Source organism: Microtus ochrogaster, chromosome 19 (assembly GCF_000317375.1).
Source record: "Microtus ochrogaster isolate Prairie Vole_2 chromosome 19, MicOch1.0, whole genome shotgun sequence".
In the NCBI taxonomy this organism is placed as follows: Eukaryota; Metazoa; Chordata; class Mammalia; order Rodentia; family Cricetidae; genus Microtus; species Microtus ochrogaster.
The window spans coordinates 27,411,391-27,436,498 of NC_022021.1; the positions used below are offsets into that span (position 1 = coordinate 27,411,391).

General features: G+C 40.7%; 2 protein-coding genes across 5 annotated transcripts in view; one reads left to right on the forward strand and one right to left on the reverse strand.

The window, feature by feature from the left end:
• Rictor (RPTOR independent companion of MTOR complex 2) overlaps positions 1-12,390 on the forward strand; it is a 99,056-nt gene extending 86,666 nt beyond the window's left edge. For all 4 annotated transcript variants that reach the window (XM_005356592.3, XM_026783705.1, XM_005356593.3 and 1 more), the window contains 4 exons: positions 5,943-6,098; positions 6,761-6,884; positions 7,802-7,940; positions 8,073-12,390. In XM_005356592.3, the coding sequence (XP_005356649.1) occupies positions 5,943-6,098; positions 6,761-6,884; positions 7,802-7,940; positions 8,073-8,147 (494 nt within the window). In that variant the 3' untranslated portion in view covers positions 8,148-12,390. The remainder of the gene's footprint in view (positions 1-5,942; positions 6,099-6,760; positions 6,885-7,801; positions 7,941-8,072) is intronic.
• Positions 12,391-15,683: 3,293 nt separating this feature from the next.
• Osmr (oncostatin M receptor) overlaps positions 15,684-25,108 on the reverse strand; it is a 51,025-nt gene continuing 41,600 nt past the window's right edge. Inside the window, exons 16-19 of the mRNA XM_005356594.3 lie at positions 24,335-24,502; positions 19,177-19,258; positions 18,680-18,752; positions 15,684-17,942 (exon numbers count right to left, since the gene is read on the reverse strand). Of these exons, the coding sequence (XP_005356651.1) occupies positions 17,385-17,942; positions 18,680-18,752; positions 19,177-19,258; positions 24,335-24,502 (881 nt within the window). The 3' untranslated portion in view covers positions 15,684-17,384. The remainder of the gene's footprint in view (positions 17,943-18,679; positions 18,753-19,176; positions 19,259-24,334; positions 24,503-25,108) is intronic.

A 25,108-nucleotide genomic window follows, 5' to 3' on the forward strand; every position in this document is an offset into this window, starting at 1 on the left:
TCTAGCCCTTTAGCAGCTTCCAGTTGCACTCTGAGTCTAATTCTGTTTCTCCCCACTTTATCTTTTAATATATTATTTAAAATTAATCTGTTTTTAATTCTTTATTGGCTCTGTAGCCCAACACATAAGATTCTTTGTGCTCTGTGGTTTTCATCGTTCTCATTTCTTGTAGCTGGTAGACCATGCTTGACTGACTTAAAGTCTTCAACAACCGCTGGGAATGGAAGTTGTATTTTCCTTGCTATTCCCCCCTATTCTTTCGCGCCCCCCCCCAACACACACCATGCTCTTACATAAACAAACATAGTCTGTCTGGAACGGGTGCCTCATCCCAAATCTCATGTCTGAGAAGTGTCCCGACTCCTAAGCTGAGTGTGGAAATTCCTTCCTTTTTTCTCTCACTGTCTTTGTACAGAGATTTCTTATAACTGTGGTCATTACTCAAGCCATTTTCTGAGCTTACCATGGTGATCATGAAGTCACCTTCAGATAATGATCTGCTATCTTCATTTTTACATCTCTGACAGTAGCTGCTGCCTTGTACACTAGGCTCTCGGTATACATTTATTAGAGAGGGATTAAAGTAGGCACAAATGATCAGTTTCTTAATATGAGTCACCAAAGTGTATATATTAACGATTTCAACTAATGTTTAAAGTATTTGTGTATATACCTTTTCTTGTTAAATATCAGTTGACTAGCCTCAGAAGTCTAGTGATGACCAGGATTCTTTGCATGACTCTTGTGAAGTTCTCCCTAGGATTTCATAACTTCCCAACCTGTAGCCTATGCCACATGATGGTGCTGGGGAAACACCCAGCCAGGAGTGTGCTTCCTGGGATTTGCAATGGGTTGAGGTTGTGCTTAGAAACTGATCCTCTCAGCGGTTCCATGTCCCAGTATGGGCCTGAATTTAACAGATTCCTAAACTAGGTTTTTCACACTCTGAACCCAGGGCCTGTATATGCTCTGATTTTTTTAAGCAAACTATGTTTATTTGATTATTTTTTGAGTTTGTAAAATATTAGATGTACTACACACCATAAAAAGAGGGCATGTTTGGTCAGTTGGCGATATTGTTTATGATTTAGGGCCTTCAACTTTTCATTTACTCACTCAACAGTGTGTATGGAGCTCTGTAGTTAGAAAAAGCACAGGGAGACCAGCCACCAAAACTGTCTTACACAAAAAGAACACAGCCAGAATTAGATACCTGACTTCAGTCCTTACAGAGCTGTAGTAATCCAAGCAGCATGAGGTCAGCATTAAGCACAGACACAAGGACTAAAAGCACAGAGTGGAGGAATTGGAAGCCAACCTGTGTATCTTCAGCTCACTGCTCTTCTGCAAAGGTGCTAAGATCACCTGCTGGAGAGAGGGCAGTATTTGTGATAAAGGGAAACTGGATATCCTCCAGAAAATAAATAAGATTAGATATCTTACTCTGAACAAATGTCTCAACTCCACATGGACCTTAAATGTGAAAGTGCCGAAGATCTGTCAGCAGTTTCAGATGGGTGAGGATCTTTGGGAATCCCAACTGCCACCCCACTCACTACATTCTCTAAAATAACACTCTAGGGAACAACAGCTAGAATGTCCAAAACTATAAGAAAACATTTTTATGGAGAAAAAGAAATGAATGAAAGAACATACAGAAACTAAGCAAATACTTACAAACTACATGTCTGATAAGAAATTAATATACAAGCTGGGTTTAATTGCACACAACTTTAATCCCAGCATGTGGGAGGCAGATGCAAGCAGATTTCTATGAGTTCAAGGTCAGTTTGATCTACAGAGTGAGTGTCAAGACAGCCATTGCTACATGGGGAAACACTGTCTGTAAAAGAAAATTTAATATACAGCATTTAGGATAAAAATGTACAATAGACTTCTCGGGACATATAAATCAAAACCACCTTGAGCTATCAGCTTACAATAGTGAGAATACTTGTCAAAATACCAAATGGTGGCAAATGCTGGCAAGGATAGGAAGAAAAGGAAAATCCTGGCACATTGTTGCTTGGAATGTAAATTGCTACAGCTACTAAAGAAAGCAGTAAGGAAGAGTCTCAGAAAAGCAAAATGAAACTAGCCATACAGCCCAGCAATCCCATCACTTAAGAGAGATAAAGGAAGTGAAATCAATATGTCAAAGATAATACCATCCGTAATGAACTGCAGTACTATTCACATAGCCAAGAAGTGCAAACAAATATGTAATTGATGAATGGATAGGGAATATGTGGTATATATACATATGCTGAATATTCAGCAGTGTCTTCTGTGTTCTCTAAAAACAGAAAGGGGGAAGAAAAAGTAACGGTAGGAGAACCAGCTATGAAACTAACTCATAGACTGGAGGTGTGCCCAAGACTGCAGCTGGAGGACAGTCAGGAGCTGACTGAGGTGGTTTTCAAATTATTTTGAGCTCCAAATTAAATGTTTTAAGTGTGAGAAGACCAGTGCTGTATGAATGAGGCTGTTGAGGAATCATGAGGCAGAGCTCGGTCCATTTGACCTTCTTCCCAAAGTTACAGAGGGTTAGGACATGCCAGCAAGTCCAGGACATCCAGCCAGCAAGAGCACAGATGTAAACAGCAGAGGCCTGGGTTTCAAGTGCCAGGGAGGCTGACATCAAAACTGGGCTGTTGTCCTTGTTGGACAGGTAAAGCCCGCTCTTCTTCCACCATTCCCCCAATTAGTCCCAACCCCACCTGTCCCCAGTCTACCTATGAAATCTATTCTGTTTATCCTTCCCAGGGAGAGCCATGTGTCCTCCTCTTGGGAATTCCTTGTTATTTAGCCTCTCTGAGTCTGTGGATGAGTTTAGATGATTTTACTTTACAGCTAATAACCACTTATAAGTGAATAATGCAATGTTTGTCTTTTGGGGATTGGTTTACTTCATTCAGGATGATTTCCTGCAAATTTCATGATGTTTTTGTAAGCATTGTGTAAATGTACCTACCATATTTTCTTTATCCATCCTTTGGCTGAGGGACATCTAGGTGGTTTCCAGTTAGGTGCTTATTACAAATAAAGCTGCTGTGAACAGAGTTGAGCAAGTGTCTTTGTGGTAGGATGGGGTATCCTTTGGGTATATGCCCTGGAGTGGTATAACTGGTCTTGAAGCAGATCAATTTCCAGTTTCCTGAGGAATCTCCATATTTATTTTCATAGTGGCTGTACAGATTTGCACTCCCACCAGTAGTGGAGGAGTGTTCCCCTTGGTCTGCATCCTCTCCAGCATGAACTGTCACTTGTGTTTTTGATCTAAGTCATTCTGAAAGGCAAAAGATGGGATCTCAGAGTCGTTTTGATTTACAGTTCCCTGATGGCTAAGGATGTTGAACATCTCCTTCAGTGTTTCTCAGCCATTCTCCTCTGTTGAGAGTTCTGTTTAGATCTATACCCCATTTTTAAAATTGGATTATCTGGCTTGTTAATGTCTTGTTTTTTGAGTTCTTCATGTATTTTGGATATTAGTCTTCTATCAGATGTAGTATTTGTTGTTGTTTTTTTTTTTAAAAAAAAAAAAACTTTTCCCATTCTGTAGACTGCTACCATTTTGTCCTGTTGCTGGTGTTCTTTCCTTTACAGAAGCTTTTCAGTTTCACGAGGTCCCATTTATTAATTGTCTTTCTTAGTTCCTGTGCTATTGGTGTTCTGGCCTATCTTATTGGAGGCATACTTTTTAAATTAAAGTTCTCTCCTTTCAGATGACTTAGCTCTTAGCAAGTTGACATAAAAGTATCTAGCACAGCAGACATGGAAGTAGTGATCTAGGAAATGCTTGAAGGCGAAATAAAAAGTAGTACAAAGTTTATTTTTTGGGAACCAAATTTGGTGAGGTTGAACCTCTTTTTTTTCCCATGTGTATAATGAAGAAAGGGAAGCAGGCCAGCTTTTAGAAGTCTTACTTTCTAGCTGAGTTTTCTAGCTTATCTTTTCTGTCTGAGTTGCTCTTTTTTCATAAGCAGGATAGATGCTTAACTAATTTTTTTAATATTTATTTATTTATTATGTATACAATATTCTGTCTGTGTGCATGTCTGCAGGCCAGAAGAGGGCACCAGACCTCTTCACAGATGGCTGTGAGCCACCATGTGGTTGCCGGGAATTGAACTCAGGACCTTTGGAAGAGCAGGCAATGCTCTTAACCACTGAGCCATCTCTCCAGCCCCGATGCTTAACTAATTTTCGTTTTGTTTTATAGTACTAAGCTTGTGTGATTTTTTTTTGTAGGCTGCCCAGTGTTACTTTCTGAAAGAATGATCAACAGCTTTTTCATATTTGTTTTCATCATTGATTTTTAATACCTAAGGATTTTTCTTTTTTTAAGTATTTATTTATATTGATTTTATTGAGCTATACATTTTTCATTTTTCTCTGCTCCCCACCCTTCCTCTCCCCTTCCCTTCAACCCTCTCCCATGGTCCCCATGCTCCCAATTTACTCAGGAGCTCTTGTCTTTTTCTATTTCCCATGTAGATTAGATCCATGTATGTCTCTCTTAAGGTCCTCATTGTTGTCTAAGTTCTCTGAGATTGTGAATTGTAGGCTGGTTTTCTTTGCTTTATGTTGAAAAAAGCCACTTATGAGTAAATACAAAAAATATCTGTCTGACTCAGGCTGACCTAACTCAATAAAGAGGGTGCTAGATAGATCCATCCACCTACAAACAAAAAGAAAGAAATTTTTTTTTATGCTGTGTAGTACTCCATTGAGTAAATGTACCACATTTTCCTTATCCATTCTTCAATTGAGGAGCATTTAGGTTGTTTCCAGGTTCTGGCTATGACAAACAATGCTGCTGTGAACATAGTTGAGCACATGTCCTTATGGTATGAATGAGCATTCTTTGGGTATATACCCAAAAGTGGTATAGCGGGTATATACCCAAAAGTGGTATAGCTGGGTCTTGAGGAAGGTTGTTTCCTAATTTTCTGAGAAATCACCATACTGATATCCAAAGGGGTTATACCAATTTGCAGTCCCACCAGCAATGCAGGAGTGTTCCCTTTACCCCACAGCCTCTCCAGCATAAGTTGTCATCAGTATTTTTGATCTTGGCCATTCTTACAGGTGTAAGATAGAATCTCAGAGTTGTTTTGTTTTGTATTTCTCTGATGACTAAGGATGTTGAACATTTCCTTAAGTGTCTTTCAGCCATTTTAGATTCCTCTGTTGAGAATTCTCTGTTTAGGTCTCTACTCCATTTTTTTTATTGGATTATTTGTTCTTTTGATGACCCCTACCTAGGGAATTTTTTGAATGTATTGTTTTTTTATTTGTTCATGTGTTTGTATATCGTGTATGCACATGTGTGCCGATATACATGTGCCACAGGACCCACTTGAAGATCAGAAGACAACTAATTGGAGTCAGTTTTCTCCTTCCACCCTGTGGGTCCTGGGGTCAAACTCAGGTAGTATGACTTAGCAGCAAGCACCTTTTTAACCCATTGAATCATACAGCTGGTCCATGCCCAAGACAATTTTAAACCCCCAAAATTTTTTCACTTAGATGTTAGGTTGACTTTAAAATCCCACGCTGGGGCCCTTAGCAGTACACACAGAGAAAAACAAGAAGGGGAAATAAAGTAGGAAGAGGTCTGAAATGACTGTAGACTTTTCATTGCGTTTACTGTTGGGTGATGCATTCAGGTAGAGGTAGAAAGGATGGGAGAAGAGAAGATAATAAAGTATGTTCTACATATTTGCTTGAAATTTAATGGCATATTCCTACATTGGTACTAGGGGGAAAAAACTCTCTGGAATATAGCAGGTTCACTTGTGTGAACACTCATTATCTGAGCAGTCTAGATTTACTTCAAAAATCTTCATGAGATAAATTGTTGAGAACGGGAAAGGAGTTCTCTTAGAGTGTGCAGTCCTAGCACAGGAAAGCTCTAATCGAAATGCTTTTACCTTCAGACCTTCAAGATATTCCGTATTCTGATTGGTGTGAGCAGACAATCCACAATCCCTTAGAAGTGGTTCCCTCCAAGTTCTCAGGGATTTCTGGGTGCAGTGATGGTGCGTCTCAAGAAGGCTCAGTCAGTAGCACCAAAAGCACAGAGTTGCTACTGGGTAAGTCTGCATTCTTAATAAAACTGTATTCAGTTGATTTTGCTTGTTAGCATATGTACTGTAATTTAGAGTTGTCTCTGTGGTGATATTTCATTTGTATTTTAATAAATAAAGCTTCCCTGAAATTCAGAGTAAAACAGCCGTACTGGTCAGCCTTACAGACCAGGCCGTGGTGACACCCCAATAGCTACATTAGTTTGTCATAGAAACCAGGCAGTAGTGGTGCACGCCCTTAATCCCAGAACTAAACTGGGAGGAGACAGCTCTCAGACATAATCTCCTTCTGAGATTCCTGGAGGCACCATTTCGGACTGAGGTAGAGGTAGGAGCCAGTGGCTGGCTGTTTTGCTTTTCTGATCTTCTTGTTGAACCCCAGTTTTTGTCTCCGGGTTTTTATTAATTGTGCTACATGTTTCAGAGCTACGACAGGTCAATGTTAGTTAGACATTTAGCAGATTCTTAAATACTGCACCTATGACAGCCATTCACAGGTTCCCTCTCAGTGATCTTCTTCTATTAGAGCTGTGTCTAGATCATTGGCAAATTATGTGCAGTTGATTCCAGTTTTAGTTGCTTATGTAGTTTGAAAACAAATAGCATGAACTGTAATCATTCTGCATTGTGATCCGATGAATGACCTTACACTGACATCTTCATTTCAGGTGTGAAAACCATTCCAGACGATACACCAATGTGCCGTATCCTGCTTCGTAAAGAAGTGCTAAGATTAGTTGTCAATTTGAGCAGCTCGGTTTCTACCAAATGTCATGAAACAGGGCTTTTGACGTGAGTACTGCTTGAAGGCTGGCAGTTAGCTCTACTTTGTCAGTTGCAGGAAAACACTTGGGTTGCTTAGAGTTGCACAACAGTCACGGGTGCGTTTCCATCTGCGGGGATTCGCAGTGATGCCTCAGCCTGCAGAACAGGTTGAAGAGCAGAGTGGACTCCACCTAGACTTCCAAACAAGTCTGCAAAGATGAAAAACTATCTAAAAGCTGGGCCACTCTTGTCTCTTTTTTAAGTCTTAATAAAATTGGGGGGGGGGATTAAATAAATAATTATATTAAATGTATAAAACTTTTAAATTTCTAAATTCCAGCTTCTGGTATAATTATTGGTGGCTGTAACTTGAATATAAAAACAAGCTTTTTAGGTTTCTCAATCATTTTTCAAGAAAATGAAGACCTAATTGAGAAGCAAACTTAAGTTACAAACTGGTGGGGTTTCCTAATTATTTTTCTCTTTTTCTTCTTTTAAGAGAAAAATGTAGAATTTTTAAAATTGTTTTTCTAAGTCAGAGCAGTCTGATAAATGAAAAAATGATTTTTAGCAATTCATCTTTATTTGCACTATTTAAAGTAGTGGTTCTCAAAAGAAGTGTTTAATAAAAGTAATTTGTAATAGCCAGATATAATGGCATACACCTTTAGTGCGGGCACTTGGGTAGGAGGATCTGAAATGCTAGGGACATGGAATCATTTTCAAAGCTGGCCTGGACTACATGAAACTCTGTAGCAAAAAGGGAAAAAGAGCAAGACAGACAAACCGACTTAACTATTTTTTATTATTAATCTACCACTCCTAACATTCCATCTAATCGGTATCTGGTGAAAAAAGTTAGCAGAAAGTATCATTGTTGAGGGTTAAATGAATAAATTATGGTTATAATATTTATCATAACATTGTTTTTCTTTTCATTTTAGAATTAAAGAGAAGTATCCTCAAACATTTGATGACATATGCCTTTATTCTGAAGTTTCTCTTTTGTTAGCACACTGCACATTTAGACTTCCGTGCCGGAGGTTCATACAAGAGTTATTTCAGGATGTACAATTTTTACAAGTAAGTAAGACTATATTTCTGAAATTGGTCTCCCAGAATTACTCTATACTTGAAGTAAGCTGAAAGAGTATGTGTACATTATATGCATTTTTATTTAAAAAAAAAAGTTAACAGTTTGTCACTTTTTCCTAGATGCATGAAGAAGCAGAGGCTGTGTTGGCAATTCCACCAAAACAACCTGTAGTTGACGAATCTGCCGAATCCTGACCTCATATTTATGATGTTTATAGCTAGATACGATATATTTATCCATACTTGTGGACTTCCTAAAGGCCTCACAAGACACTGACTGGCTGTCAGTGAGACAGAGTATCTTCTGACGCTGTCCCAGCAGTCCTTGGTACAGAACAGTTGCAACTGCTGACGTCCCTAACCAAGCCGACTTCCTCTTCCCTTTGGGGTCTTTCTTGGGGTTCGTGATTCAGTACCACAGTTTTAATTTAGTTGCCACCATATTCAAGAGCCAAGCACTGAATAGCTACATAGGTTTTCTATTTTTTTTTATTTTAAAAGCATAATGGCAGTGGAATAAAAGCAGGACATGAAGAAGCAACCTCCACACAGTTATTTCTGACTGCTTTTTAGTTAAGGGTGAATTAAAAAGATGCCTTGTTTGTTAACTAATTTGTGGAAGCCAGGAGTCACTGTCTCTGAGGCTGCGTCCTGTTATCCCATAGGCTGTGCTATAACTGACGGTATCGAGGGTAATCATTGGCCCTTCTACATTTCCTTAATGTTTGTAACACTACTTCAGAGGTTTCTCACCTTGGAGCAGAAGAGCCTCAACAATTGGAACTTAAAAGTTATTTTATGTTGCTAAATGCATAAAGATGCTCCTTTGTTTTCCATCTCTTCAGGTTTGTTGTAGTATGTTGTTAAAGGTTACTTGTACCAATTAAGGTTTTTCACTACAGTTGTTGATTAAAGTAAATAGTTCAGTTGAAATACTTTCCATAGTCCCATCTCCAGAGTGCAGATAAATAAATAATGGATGGATGGATGCCCAGTGTACCTCCATGCTAATCAGCTCCTCTCATCACCACTTTAAACAGATTGAGCAAGTGTTAGTCTGGACCCCAAGCAAAGGAAAGCATTAAATGATACTTCCAATCTCTTAAATAAAAAACAAGTTTGCCTGAAATTTATACATTCCATGTAAAAAAGATGAGCCATATCTAAAAAAGCATTATGCATCGTTGACACACATTAAGATTAAAAATTGTGGTGAAAAGCCTTAATTACTAAATTTTACAGCAGTGATAATGCAATTTTTGTTAGTGTTCTTGTTTTGCACAAAATAATGGCAGTTATAGGTGAACTGAAGAATACAGTCATTGCCTTTATCACATTTGTGAAGTTGATGAAGGCAAGGTTTTGTCTGTCTAATTTGTGTATGTATAAAGATATATGAAAATCTTTACATAAATTAAACATATATGCAAATTTGTACATAGAGTAGCATGAACATCATTGCTAGAATGCTTGTAAGTAAAAGGGTTATCTTTTTTTTGAAATCATATATATAGTACAAGAACATCCAGCTGGACTGACTAGGACCCTTTTGTAATTCCTTTGTGTAGCTCCTTTTTAGAGTTACACATCAGCTTTAACACCGCCGTAGCCACCAGTCCCTATCTTCCCATGTTGCACACCCTTTTCATAATGGGCTTGTTTGCAAGATCTCTGTAGAGTAGCCTGTGAACTAGGAGACAACTCACAGAGGCTTTTTTTAAACTGGCACTGAAAGTTCCCACTAGGATGAAGCATTTCATCTCCCTTCCCAACTCCTCTTTGACTGCACTTCAGCAAGTTGTTCGTACATGCACTGTGTAGCAACTTCATGATGATAAAGCAGACAAGGGCTCTAAACTGCTGCTCATGTTACAACTCAGAAAATTCAGTGAGAGTAAAACTTTGAGCTTCATCACTGAACCCAAGCGTCTATTTAAATGTCAACAGTACTTCTAAGAGCATTGCCTATCGCCTTGGTCTTTGGTCTTGGGTAATGAAACTGCCTTTCCAGAGAACCAAATGTCAGAGATACTAGACCAAATAGTGGTTACAATTCCAAAGGAAGGAATGTAGTCTTACTCATAATGGGATTAACATTTTAGACATTCATTTCAACACTACCTCAGTTAACATAGAGTATAAAATCTGTGGTTTCATCCCTCTAAAATAACAATTATTATTTTTGTTTGTGTTTCATCACACAAAACTGTCCCCAGCCTTGCACACCTAAGTCAGCCATCCTGAAAGTAAGGCTGTGTCTAGTGTCCTAAGCAGGTTCTTTGTTTTGTTGTTTTGTTTTGACTTTTGACTGTTACTTTGAAAAGATATGTGTATGTATCATCATCTGCCTATAGCACTTACTTCGGGAAGATATCAGAGTTTTGTGATTATCAGTATATTTGAGGAAATTATCTATGTTTAAATTTATAGTGCTATTTGGTTTAACCGTGGTTTCACCGAGAGGTGTAATACATTTCCTTTAAGTACTTACTTGTATAAAAGTAGACTTTCATGATGAAAACTACATGCAGTGCCAAGTGATTAGTGTAGGCGTTTAAGACAATTAAATTATAGCAGAAGAAGTTAGGAATAATGTCAATGGTAATAGAAATCATTGAGAAAATCAACTATAAATGATAGATATTACCAAAATAATGACAATACAGTAGTTTTTCAAGAGTTTAGAATTAATCTTAGTCATATAAATTTGTACTGTTGGTAATTATTTAATAATTTGGAGGAGTTTGAACAGTTAAGCTGGTTGTAAACTGTGAATTTCTAATTGTAAATTGTCATTTCTAATTGAATTTTTTTGAAGAACAGATTTCAGCTTCACATACTAAGTAAATACTGACAAATAAGGAGAAATTTAGTATTTATAAGGAAATAGGCTCTAAATTTTCTTATCCTTTTTTTCTGTTGTGGTTAGGGCATATTGGAGGAGCAAAATGTTCTCCCTAACTTAAGTGTTTCTAATAGAATAACGAATAGACATCCCATAAGACAGTGATATTGCAAGGAAGTGCGTGCATTCTTGCTATGGTGATATGGCAAAGTCACTGGGAGGTGTGTCTCCAGCAGACATATCTTCAGCCGTATTCCACTCTTGTCCAGTGCTTGAGATGGGTAAAGCTGAATTCCATGTTACCATGGCCGAGTGTTCAAAGTGGGATATCACTGTGTATTTAGATTTGTCTACTGCTATTTATAGACATTTTTATTTCATTCCTTTCAGAGGATGCCTTTTATGCCCCATATCAAAGCACAGATCATTAAGCAATAAGAAACAAAATTGTCTGTCATTCAAATTATAATTGCGATTATTCTTGTGTGGTAAGAGTGAGGTGCTAATTTTGTGTGTGAAGAATTTGTGACCACTTTGGAAATATATTTTGGAAGTAAGGTTTTTTTACCCTTCCTTTAAACTTTTACTTCCATTTTGTCTCAAATTCACAATCCATGAAAGAAAAGTAGAATTGTTTGAGAGACTTCTAAGAAAAGCTGCTTTCAATGTATATTTCAGATTTTCCTATGTGTGGGTTGGCAAAGGGCTTCATTTTCTCTGTATAGACAGAGTCTGTTGTTCCCATCTTAACTTTGAGAGTTTCACTACACCAAGTCCCACTTCCAGGCGTGCCAGTGAACTCGAGGGCAGTGCTTACAAAGGACACAGAAGTCTGCACAGGGTCCCCGGGGGGTGTCTCATTTCTAGTACATTTATACGACTCACAGAATGTGGGATTTCTCCCCTTTGGAGTATTTTTATAGTTAGGTGGACAGCTCTGCCACAGATGCATGGATTGCACATTTGACTCTGTAAGACACTTAATATGAAAAGTTATGCCAAAAAGGAAGCATATCCTACAAAAATTTTCCCATTTAACTAGGTTGGTTTAGCACAAAATGCAAAGTCTTGGGGCAGAGAGGAAGTAGTGAAAATTTTTTATGAACAATTATTGAAAAATGCTCCATTACTGGCCTGTCAGAAACCCTAACAATGCATTGTGAAACAGATGATGTAAATTAAATTAAATTAGCTTTGAAAAGTGGTAAGGGATGGTAAAGAGAATCTTAGACTCAGTGCTCTCTGACCACATGACCTTTTTTATTTAGTAATACGCTGCTACATTTTTGGAGGTTCTGGTGTTTGTAGGTCACTGAACAGACATTGAAATCTGATTTATATTGTATAACTGTAACATAGAAAGAAAAAGTATTTATATATTTTCCTTAAGAATATTTCATTGAGTTGTATATAATTTAAATAAGATATGTCCCCAAATGGTTTTGCTCACCTTGATTTTTTGTTGTTGTTGTTGTGGTTTTATTGTTTTTGTATAATGTGTACAGTTTATGTTAAGGGCATTAAAGCCTCCTGAAACATAATCTTATCAAAGGGATTCATTGTTAATAAAATGTACTTAAAATTCTTAAACTTGTGGTGGTGTTGCTCTATTTGAAAATGTGTGTCACCTGGGCCTTCCTTGACTTGAATCACATGATACTGATGTTGACAGGTATGATTTCCAGTGAGTGAGCCTTTTTGATCCCTAAATTGGGATGGTCTTGTCCTGTGAAAAGGGGCTGCTCCCAATTTTAAAGTAATTGTTTTCCTTGGTATTCTCTAGAACTTATCTGACATAGTTACTTTTTAATTTGAAATCATTATTGTGAAGGTTTGGAAATAGAAATGTCTTTAGCTAGAGCAGCTTTGGACTTCCTGAGGTAGTAAGAAAGTGATGTGTAAGTGGACTGGCGCTCAGCTCTTCCCACACTGCCCTGATGAGGCAGAATAGCACCCTGCAGGAAAAGAGCCAGTGTGAAAGTCGAAGTTGCCAAAGTATATTCCCCACCGTAAGCAACCTTGTTTCAGACATTTGGCCTGTAGACACCTATGTATGAGTGTGTCATTGTTCTCACCTTATACCGTATTTTTATCAAAATTGTAAAATGAAAAGAATGCCTCATTTGTCATAACTGAATAAGAAAATAATAGTTTGTATTTTTTAAGCTTTACCATATGAAAGTATTCAAATAACTGTAGAGATAACTCAGTGGTTAAGAGCACTGGCTCTTTTTCAGAGGACCTGGGTTCAATTCCCGGCACCCACCTGTGATTTGCTTAGTTCTTATTTGGGGAACTAGGCCAACTTCATACACTTAATATTTCATATTGGAGATATCTCATGATCTTATTTGCTAATTCTGAAGACTTTTCATGTCTATTTTATCTCTCAGGGTTTAAGAAGCCCTCCATACAGTGTCTTCTAAGCCCTTTGAGACAAAGCAAGCTTAACCAACAGCTCGTAGATGCAACTCCAAGTCTAATTCAACTTGGTGTTCTTATAAATGCACACTTTGTAAATGATATTAACCATGAGAATCACACACACTGTACATAGATATGTTTGTATATGTGGAGCCAAGGTCAAATATCTAAATCACCTGTTTTCTTTTTTTGAGATGGGGTTTGTTGATGAACTTAGATCATGATTAAGCTATGGCCGATGAGTTCAGGAATCCTCTCTCAAGCTCTCCTGTCTCTCTGCTGATTAATGGCTGTGCAGGAGCATTTAACCCATGCAATCCCATCTATCAATTCTTAGATTTATCTCCTCTGGCCTTTCCTTTTCTGAAAGTGCTGGCTAATGCCTATATCTTGAAGTGTTTTGTTAATGTCTTCTGCAGTTCCAGAGTTTCAAATACTAGGTGGCTGTAGCTGTGTAGGTTTGCTTTTGAGTTGTCTGCCACATCTCAATAGTCTGGTCATCTCTTTTTGTGCTCATAGCATATGATTTTGTTTATGTGGCCTTGGAGTATATAATGGTTTATGGTCAAATATAATGTCTCCAGCTAAGAACTGCTATGGGTATTCAGTCTTTTTTACTTCTATATGAAGTCCCCCTCACCACATAATAATAAAAACCCTAAACATACAGAATAAACAAAATAAGAGCTGCAAAAGAAAAAGGCCAAGTAACATATAAAGGCAGACATATCACAATTATACCTGACTTCTCAATAGGAAATTGAAAGTCAGAAGGTCCTGGATAGACGTTCTGCAGACTTAAGGGTCCTTGGATACCAACTCAGACTATACCCAGCAAAGCTTTCACTCACCATAGACTGAGAAAATAAGATATTCCATGACAAAACCAGATTTAGACAATATCCACAAACTTAGCCCTACAGAAAGTACTAAAAGGAAAACTCAAATTCAAAGATGCTAGCAAAAACAGGCAATCTTACACCAGCAAATCCCAAAGAAGGGAAACACAGACACACACATTACCACCAACAACAGCAAAGCCGAAATAACAGGTACTAACAATCACTGGTCATTAATATCTTTTAATATCAACAGCCTTATAGAAACAGTAAAGATAACTTGAATGTTTTGTGGATTCTTTTTATTTTTTTTTTTGCTTGAGGTTCTAATCCATTTTTTTCCATTCAAAAATTTACACTTCCTCCCCTCCTCCCAATTCCCTCCTGCTCCCCCACTCACCCTCCTCCCCTCCCCCTCCCTGCTTGAGAGAGGGCAGGGAACCCTGCCCTGTGGGAAGTTCAAGGCCCTCCTCCCTACATCCAGGCCTAGGAAGCTGTGCATCCATATAGACTAGGGTCCTAAAAAGCCAGAACATGCTGTAAAAAGTCCCAGTGCCTTTATCAATGGCTTCTCAGTCAGCCCCCATTGCCAGCCACAATCAGAGAGTCCGGTTTGATCACATGCTCGTTCAGTCCCGGTCCAGCTCTCAGGAAATTGGGAATCAACCTACCTCAGGATCTAGCAATACCACTCTTGGGAATATACCCAAGAGATGCCCAATCATACTACAAAATCATTTGTTCAGCTATGTTCATAGCAGCATTATTTGTAATAGCCAGAACCAAGAAACAACCTAGATGCCCTTCAATGGAAGAATGGATAAAGAAAGTGTGGAATATATACGCATTAGAGTACTACTCAGCAGTAAAAAACAATGGCATCTTGGATTTTGCATGCAAATGGATGGAAATAGAAAACACTATCCTGAGTGAGATAACCTAGACCCAAAAAGATGAATATGGTATGTACTCACTCATTAGTGGACTCTAGCCATAAATCAAGGACATTAACCCTTAATATCCTTAATGTTCACAAACCTTAGAGAAAGAAGCCAAATGACAAGGTGAACCCAAAGAAAAACATATATAGATCCTCCTGAAAATTGGAAGCAAACAAGATTGCCAGGCAAAAGTTGGGAGCATGGGGGTGGGGGTAGGGATGGGAGTAAGGTTGGGCGAAGCGGAGGGGGGAGAGGGAAGGGAGAAGGGCGAGAGCTTGGGGGAGTAGGAGGGTGAAGATGGAGGAAGGGTGGATATAGGAGCAGAGAAGACAATATCTACATTAAGGGAGCCATTTTAGGGCTGGCAAGAGACTTGGCTCTAGGGGGGATCCCAGGTGGGGATGTCCCCAGATAGGTCCTTGGACAGCAGAGGAGAGGGTGCCTGAACTGTCCTTGCCCCCACTATCACACTGATGATTATCTCAAATATCACCATAGATAGAGACAGAGACCCTCATCAGAGCAATGGACTGAGTTCTCAAGGTCCAGTTGAAGGGCAGGAGGAGGGAGAGGATGAAAAAGGAAGTCTGGACCATGAGGGGTTGGTCCACCCACTGAGACAGTGTGCCTGATCTAATGGGAGCTCACCAAATCCAGCTGGACTGGGACTGAATGAGCATGTTTTGTGGAATCTTTTTTAAATAAAATCAAAACGAAGGAAAACATTTAGAAATCAATGTCATTTACATTTCTGGGTACAAATGTCCAACAGGGAATACATTGACAGAAAATCATAGACAAGGCTTCAGCAGGACTGACCAAAGTCGTCTCCCAAGTAGGCTGTTCAAGATACTGCCTGTTACCAGGTTAGGTCTGAACCATTTTCTCTATCAAAAGGCTTGGTTAGATGTAAAGAAAAGATTGGACTGCTTTAGCAGAACATTCATGATTGGTGTTACTATCTTCTGAGACCACATACCATATGGATATGGCTATAGTACTGGTAACAGCCATGCGTGTACACAAAGTCGTCCTTCTCACCGTATTCACAGCAAGCAAGTCGAAAGGAACCTCTCTTTGTTTTATTTTACAATGTGACAAGTTTCAAGAGGAAGAAACTAAGGTATTGAACACCTTTGTGTGTCTGGCTATTTCATATAGCCCCTTCCAGACATGGTTTACAGGAGCTATGGTGCTACCAAGATCCATGGGTGTTCATGCTTTACCTAAAAATATTTGTGTATAGTGGGTATTCTTGTGTGCCATGTCCTAATACCATATGTGTGTAAGTGCTATGGAAATTTCTAATACTGTATTTAAGGAATAACAAAAATCGGTAAGAGTTTGATACACATTCTTCCTGGAGTTGGTTGGATCCTGACGTGGGGCCCACAGTTAGAACCCAGTGCATTGTCTCAAAGGACATGCTTTGGGGCCAACGCTGAACTAACTTCAAAGTCCATGGGACATTTTAAAGTTAGAGCTAAATTATACCCAACATTGAGACTTTAGACAGGAATATTAAGCGAGACAGAATTCTCTTGAAGCACACAGTTGTGGAAATAGGTCATATAGATACAACTTTGGGATGGAGGCATTAAATATGAAAGGAATCACTCAATGAAATGTCTTTTTCTATTCCGAGGTAGTCAAAAATTAAGGAGGAAGACTGGAGTCTGCGGAACAGCCTGCTGTCACTGGACACTGAGTCTGGAGCTCTTTGCAATCCTGTTTTATTATAGTAAGCTTCACAGCAGGAGACCTGTGGAGCCTCTTCCTGTCCCATTTGTACGCCCTACCTGTTAGGTCAGTGTAGGCACCAACAGTGTTACTTTTGCTTTATCAGTGACTACAAATTCTTATTCCAAGGTAAGGCAAATATCTAGCTTGTAACCTTTCCATTAAATGTGATGAGCCTACACAATAAAACCTTCTCTTGTGGCATTAATCGAGACATTTGATCCAACCACTTTACCCTGGAAATACTCAACATCAGCTCAAGTTGACATGAAAATGTTTCCTCACTGCAAACCAAAATCCAAGAACCACGGCCACTTTGTGTGGTCTTGAGTAGACAGGGTCCGTGAACTCTCATGAGTGTCCTATGTCAACGTCAGGGGTGCTGTGATAAGGGTGAGCCCGGAACAAATAACAACAAGGTCATCATGCGCCATTTCTAAGGAAGCCTTCAGGGCAAATGCCAGGCTGTATAGCTCTGGTCTTGAGTCCGTCAGCCTGTAATGATACAGACTAAATTAGTGCTGCAGATAGCGGATGCTCCTGGGGTCAGGGGCCAGGGGCCAGGGCATGTAGTGTTGGCCTGGTACCAGCCACATTCCCAAAAGTGCCTGTAGTGTATGAATTGGGTTGGTGCTGGGTAGCTTTACTGTTCACCTTGACCTGAAAGGGTCCTTGAGGTGGGGTTGTTATTCTCACTCAGAACAGGTGAGGCAAGTCTCCCCGGAACAGCCATTTGCATTTTATACTCCGAACAGTGCACGGGCATGGGTGGATTTGTGGCAAGGTTGTCCTTATCTCCACACATGGGTGAAGCCAACTGAGACACATAGATCAAGCTAGTTTCTTCCGTCGGGCTTTCTGCCAGGGACTTCATGTAGTCTTTCCCTAGAACATTTAGTAACTTGTCAGGTGGGGTCAATAGTCCAAGTTGAAGTGGTGTGTCTTTCAGGGGTCCTGGAACGAGGCCATGGGAACCAACGTCAAAAGCTGACTGATCGTAAGTAAAATTCTCAAAGAAGACACAGGGCACGGGGCCAGAGGAACTGTTTTCTGTTGGCACAGAGAGAGGCTTACTGGGTACGTCTTCAGCGTGTGCTTTCCCAGAGACTATGCGCTGTGTCTTGGGGCCTTCTACCTTGTTTATGACTTCAAGGACGTCTGGAATGCAGTCTTTGACATGCATTATTAAGTGCGGGTTCTTCTGCAAAGGAATCAAGCATATGTAATATCAGTGCCCTTGTGGGAGTAGCCAAATGGACCGTGTATGGCGTGTACACCGAGAGCTTCCCCTTCTTTCCTGGCCACATGGTGTGACAACAGGCAGAGGGTTCACCAGGACAGGACAGATCATTTCTATCCTAAGAGTGCTTGTTTGACTCCCAGTCGGATGAAGCCTTCCCCTCTCACCACTGGCTTCTGGTAGCCCACGATGAGCAAGACTCAATCACATTTGTTTGTTTGGCCTATGTTGGGAACAAAACCAGGGCCTCACCCATGCTAGGCGAGCAAGCACTCTGTCACTGAACTAAACCCTCGTTCATCCAGCTGCCCGTCTCATGGCTGTGTGTGTGTCTGTAATTTATTATCTTTTCCTGAAGAGGTATAAGAAAACTTGATCAGTGAAGCCCCAAATGCAAATTTGATCTCTCTCTCTCTCTCTCTCTCTCTCTCTCTCTCTCTCTCTCTCTCTCTCTCTCTCTCTCACACACACACACACACACACACACACACACATTCACACTTTATTTTTAAGAGAATCTCACTATGTAGCATGGAAGGATTAGAACTAACTATATAACTATATAATCCAGACTGGCCTCAAACTCATAAGGATCCCCTTACCCTTAACCTCACAAAGGTAGGGATGGCAAACGGGTGTCCCCGTGCCCAGCTGGATTAGTCCTTCACATGTTACACGTACAACATCCCCGCATTTACCTTGGATTTTATCAGTGACAGGATGCTGCTCTTGTATGGATTCGGAATGTCAGGGTAGCACTTCTCCTTCACCCTAGAACAGTGAAATTCAGACTGGATGAGCAATTCAATGGAATTAGGAGTGAGAGCTCCGGAGTATCCTCTATGAAGCAAACAACTTAACAGTTTCTTCCTTTTATTACCATATCCTGGGCTGCATGCAGATAACTATGGTACCTACAGCCTCACTGCAGACACTCCATGGCTCATTCAGAGAAAGCATGTAGAAAGCTGCCAAGCATAAGGTGGCATAAATAGTAGCTACAGCCACAGAGGAACTTTTGAAGTGGTTCTTTTCCCCGCCTGCTGGCCCCGAAGGCACAACTGTCAACAGAATTACAGACGCTCGCCTACCTTTTTCAGCCCCCCTTTCATCGTTCTTTCCCCACATTTTCCCATACCATTCCTAGCTCACGGTTTACTTTTAGCTTTGGGAGAAAGGCTTCCTCCGCACTTACCACTGGCTTTTCCAGTAGCACGCAATGATGATGAGCAGGACGCAGAGAGTCATGGGTAATATGATTTGCAGCAGCCTGTGGGCTAAAGAAGACAAGGGGAAGGAATCGTTTCCACAAAGAATGAACGGTTATGAGTGTGAGGCCCTTTCCATGTTTACTGCTCCTTCAATATATGTATTTATGCAAGATTCAATATGAGTTTTGAAAATGGGTTTAACTCTGAAAAATCACTTCTCACAAATAAATAGGTCTTACTTATTAGACTGATAGAAATTTAACTGAGTGAAACTTAAAGGGAAAATTTATTCTGACTTCTGCCTGACTCAGAAGGAAAAAGACCAATTAAGATAGATATAGTGGTGCATACTTTAACACTCCTAACACCCAGGAGTTCAAAGTCACCTTCTACAACATAATAAGTTCAAGGCCAGCCTGGGCTGTAGGAGACAAAAACCACTGCTGGGAGCCTTTTGCGGTCAGCCAGTGCTCCATAGTTCAAATTCATCAAGTCTGACCGAATAGAGCGTGACTGCCCAGTCGCTCACTCCCCACCCTAGCTCTGTGGTAGGTTCCTGCCTGGGGGTTCAGCTGGTATGCTGATCAATGGATCGGAGCTGTGGTCCAGGCAGGAGCTGCATTCTGCTTGCATAGTCATTCTCTTCTTTCACCATGGAAAGAACATGCCCAGGGTACTGCTGCCCTGTAACCAGAGTGCGCGTGACTTTATATGAACTATTCCTGCCTCAGACACAAGCCTGGAAGTCAGGCTGACCCAGACAGCCAAATCATGCTGATGCCAGACTCCTGATCAGAAGACCAATACTTGTTTGCCACTGAGGTTCTACGGCCGCTTATCATCCACTAAAAACTGGCTGAGTTCAGGAGGTCCTACCTTTTGATATTGTGACAACACTGTCACCTACAAAGTTCATACTCAGGAACTATTTTTTTTTGAAGTTACCAAGAAAACCCCCACATTAAAAAGTCATAATATTTTAAGTAAATTGGGCTACATTTGGAAATGTCCTGGAGAACGTATGCGTTGTGGAATACTCGAGATGTGTTACATTCGTTTATGCTGTGGGATATTAGTTTAATGATGCAAAGATGTGTTGCATTTTTTATGTTTGTATTTGTTTGACACTGTGAAGCTGTGTTACTTTGCCTGCTTAACACACCTGATTGGTTTAATAAAGAACTGAACAGCCAACAGCAAGGCAGAAGAAAGGATAGGCAGGGCAAGCTGGAAGAGAGAATAAATAGGAGAGAGTTAAAATTCCAAAGACAAGAGAAAGGGAGAAATGAGAAAGGAGAGGAGGATGCCAGGGACCAGCCACTATCCACACAGCCAACCAGAGAACAAGAAGGAAAGGAAGAGATGCAGAATAAGGAAAAGTAAAAGCCCAGAGGCCAAAGGTAGCTGGGATGGTTGGAAAAGCTGGCTAGAAGCAAGCCAAGCTAAGGCTGGGCATTCATAAATAAGATTAAATCTAAATGTATTTATTTGGGAGCTGTGTGGAGGGTTCCCAAAGAGTAAAAGAAAAAAAAAAAAGAAAAACCAGCTAACTATACATGTGACTTGTGGGCTGCAGACTGGGCATGGAGACGAGACTTCTAGTCAGTCTTACATTAAATTATTCGTGTTCATCTTAGTCTTCTTTAATAAATTCTCAAATGTATCCAACATGACTATTTTCTAAAATACTCTTCCTTGTTTCAGCTCAACTAATCAGTCACTCAGCCACATGTAAGCAAATTCCTGAGCAAATGTCTAGGAAGGCTCTAAGGACAGTGTCCACAGACACATGGTCCTGTTCTATGTGTGGGGCTCTCCTGCCCTTCTCATTCCTCACCGGGGACTCACAGCATGAGAAAAAATAACTTGGTTTGGGGACACTGGGTGTTGGTTTGGGGCATTGGGTGCTAGTTTGGGGATACTGGGTGTTAGTTTGGGGATGTTGAGTAAGTGTTGGTTTGGGAACACTAGGTGGAGGTTTGGAGACACTAGATATTGGGTTGGGACACTAGATGTAGGCTTTGGGAGACTGGGTATAGGTTTGGGGACACTGGATGTTGGTTTGGGGACACTGGATGTTGGTTTGGGGACACTGATGTTCCTTTGGGGACAATGGGTGTAGGTTTGGGGATACTGGGTGTTGGTTTGGGCAATGAGTGTTGGGTAGTGCCTGAGTTTTGGAAGGGATACTGCCCTGGGTAGAGACGCACACTATTGTGGTGCAGATTCCTGCTCTCAAGACCAGCCCTTTAAGTGTTAAAACACTCAGTTTTAAAATTTGGTAAAAGTATGGATTTATGTATTTTTATTGGAGAATAAACAGAGGACAAGTATCTATTATCAGAAATGCTTGGAGCCAGAGATTTTTAGCATTTCAGATTGCTTTGAACTGGGGAATATTTGCATATTCATGGTAAGATGTATGAAGAGAGTCTAATTACAAAATCCATACAAGATTCATCTGCATTGTGTAGCCTGAAGGTAATTTGATACAGTATGTTCAGTGTCCCATTACACGTAGCCAGAAGTTAAGTTTTCTTCTGTGGCATGCGTCCCTCAAAATGCTTTGATTTGGAATTTGAAATGTGGAATTTCAAATTTAACGTATTTAACCTGCGTGTGTGAGGAGGTAGGGGAGAAGAGAGAGAGAGAGAGAGAGAGAGAGAGAGGAAGGATTAGATTTTTTTAGATTTTTTTCCATTTGTTTCAGTTCAACTTTCAGGTCAGTTTTGGAAACAAACCTTCAGAACATAACCTCCTTCTGTACTGAGGGCTGCAAAGGTGCTCGCAGACCTACATCCTGACGAGCAGACCTGAGTTCTAAGTGGTACAGAAGATGCAGCCCACGCACCCAGCCTATAACAGCCTGGATTCACAGCAGCTGCGCAGACTGCCACGGGGCCCCCTCAGAATGGCCCTGGCTGTTGGAGCTGCGGCTTGTGCCACCATCCAGCATTTCACCAGCCTAGGAAAAAGATCAAAACGCAAGGAACACCTTCTTCTGAGTTTGTCCTACTTCTACACCTCATCAACCCAAAGGAATCTTAAGTGGGGCCATCATTTGGTAGGGAAACACCTGAAGCCAGTGTGCTTGTTAAATCCAGAGCAAACATAGTTCCAAATGTCCAGAAGCAGAGGCAGAAAGATAGCAGACCCGGGAGGTCTCGAAGCAGGCTTCCTGACCTCTCTGTCTTTATTTAGTAAACTAGCCATTGTTCAAAGAGAAAGTACCAACTCACAAAGAAAGGGTCCTGTTGTTAAAAGATACCACAAAGTGAGCAAAACTGCTACGCAATTTCAGCATTGGGTTTAAAAAATATTTTTGTTCATTTTTATTGTTTTGTCAAACCAGTCGCCTCCTAGCAAATGTAAATTTTTCCCATTCCCATTTAACAAGGACTGAGGTGCAGTTAGCAGAATCACATAACATTCTGTTTTAAAATGTACAAAGTGTCTGTCAGGGAAGTTGTGAATAACTGAAATACTTTCTTATTAATAACAATCAGTATCACTAATAAAGCTAAGGTCATAAGGCTTACCACAGAAATTAATAAAATCTTGAAAATATAAAATTATCAGTTTGTGTGCACGTATATGCACATGTCTGTGCACAAATCAAATAAATTCAAAGTGTGGAAGAAAAATTAATACAGAAAAAAAATTAAAACACTAAGAGTTGGTCATGGCAAAGCATGCCCACAATTCTAGCACTGGGGAGGCGGAGACAAGAGGATCATGAATTCAAGTTCATCCTTAGCTATGTAGCCTGGGCTACATGATACCCCAATCTCAAAAACAAACAAACGAACAAAAACAAAACAACAACAACAAAATAAAATCACCTCTTCCTTCAATGAAATTACTTCAAAGTGACAACAGTGCCCACATACCATAAACCATTGACTCAAATCTTAATCTGATAGGTTTGGAGACATCAGATCATGTTTTAGTCTCTGGGGCAGTTATCACTACCATCTGCAGCTGCAGCTGTGTGTGCCTGTGACACCAATCAGGGCATCCCAGGCCTACCGTCGTAAACTAGTGTGGCTGTTTTATCTTAACAACTTGGGTTTCAGTGACTGGATGCTGCGTGGAGGATGCTGGGAATTTCCAGCTTGAACCTATCTCGTTCCTAAGAGTAGTGTCTTCAAGGCCTCTTCGGCCTGCTCTTCTGTGGATTCTTTAGTGGAACCCCACCCCCACCACGCCAGCACACACACTCGTCAAAAGCTCCAGATCCTGCTGGCAATTGTGGTGCAGCCAGAGGGAGCCTAGAAGCGCCTCCAGCGAGACTTCCCTTCATCCTGAAGGACCCCTCAAAGGTGGGTCTTGATTTCACACCCGAAAAGAATTTCAGCACGAGCCAATTGAAGCAGAGTTGAAGCTTTTCAGGTGTCTTTATTATTGACTTTAAGCATTGGGATGAAAAGAAAGAAAGGCATTCAGGAAGAAAGTAAGAGACTCTCCAGAATGTTGGTGTGGTCTTCTCCAAGGAGAGTCACCCCAAGACATTCTCCCCTGAGTCCTCTGTCAGATATACTCTCTCCCCACCTTCTGTCAGTGCTTGCCAGAGACTGAGATGGAAACACAGCTCCTACCATGTCCCTTCCTCTTTCCTTCCTCTACCTCTCAAGTCAAATGCATTTTAGTTAGAAGAACAGATCTCTTCACTTGACCCCTTCCCCAACAGAATTCACTACCACAGAGCTGGTGATGTACCAGCCCCATCCACCGCCAGACTGGAGCTACCCTTAGACCCTAGAAGAGCAAAAAGCCACCAGTCAGTCCAAAAAACCAGGCAGAAGCAAGGCTGAAGCAGGAGGCAGCCCACGACCAGCCATGATGAGGAGAGAAGCTGCCAGATCTGCTGATGTCAACTCTAAAATATGCTGTGATTTTCAAGTCACCCTGAGACTGACTCCTAGAGACAGACATCCTAGGTCAGCGAGAAAGATGAGAAGAAGGTTCTAGATCATAATTGGTCAAGTTACTGCCGCTTTTCCCAGGGGTTTGGAACAGGGGTTCTGAGTAACACTTACGTGTGGAGGAGGAAGGGTTGGGGAGAAGAAATTATTGACACTTGATCTAGACAACACATAGGAACTCAATCTTAAGGGAAACATTTGATTTGGAGAAACTCACAGTTCTCATCCGGAGTCGTGACCCGTGCAAATGTTTCATTGGGACCCAGGCCAGCACTGGTGTATGGAACGACCAAATACTCATAGGTGGATTCTGGCTGAAGGTTTTCCACCGTGAATGTCTTCTGCTTGGGGTCTTCGATGTCATATTCACAGAGCACTGACTTATCTGTGATTGAAAAGCAGTGTTGTTATCAACAAAATCTTATGAAGAGTGTAGGAGAGGGCCTGTGTGTGGTCAATTAGTGGAGTGCTTGCCTAGCATGCCTGGGCCCTGGGTTTAATCTCCAACACCACCCACACTGGACAGGATGACACTGGTCTGTGATCCCAGCAGGAAGGGCAGTTCAAGGTCATCTTCAGTTACGTAGTGAGTTCAAGCCAGTCTGGGATAAATGGAACCCTAACTTATTATGAAAATGAAGGAAAAGCATATGGCAGAGACTTCATAGGGGAGCTGGGCACAGATGCCCCAGCTGTCTTGGAACCACCAGCATTTTTAAACCAAACTCTTGTAGGGATATTTCATTTGTATTTTAATAAATAAAGCTCACCTGAAGATCAGAGAATAAAACAGCTACCTGATCAGCCATACAGACCAGGCAGTGGTGGCACACACCCTTAATCCCAGCAGCTAAACTAGTTTGTCATAGTAACCGGATGGTAGCGGTGTACGCCATTAATCCCAGCACTAGATTGGAATGTAAGACCGGAGGAGACAGGTTTCAGGCTCAGTCTCATTCCGAGATTCCTGGAGGCAGGATCGCCATTTCAA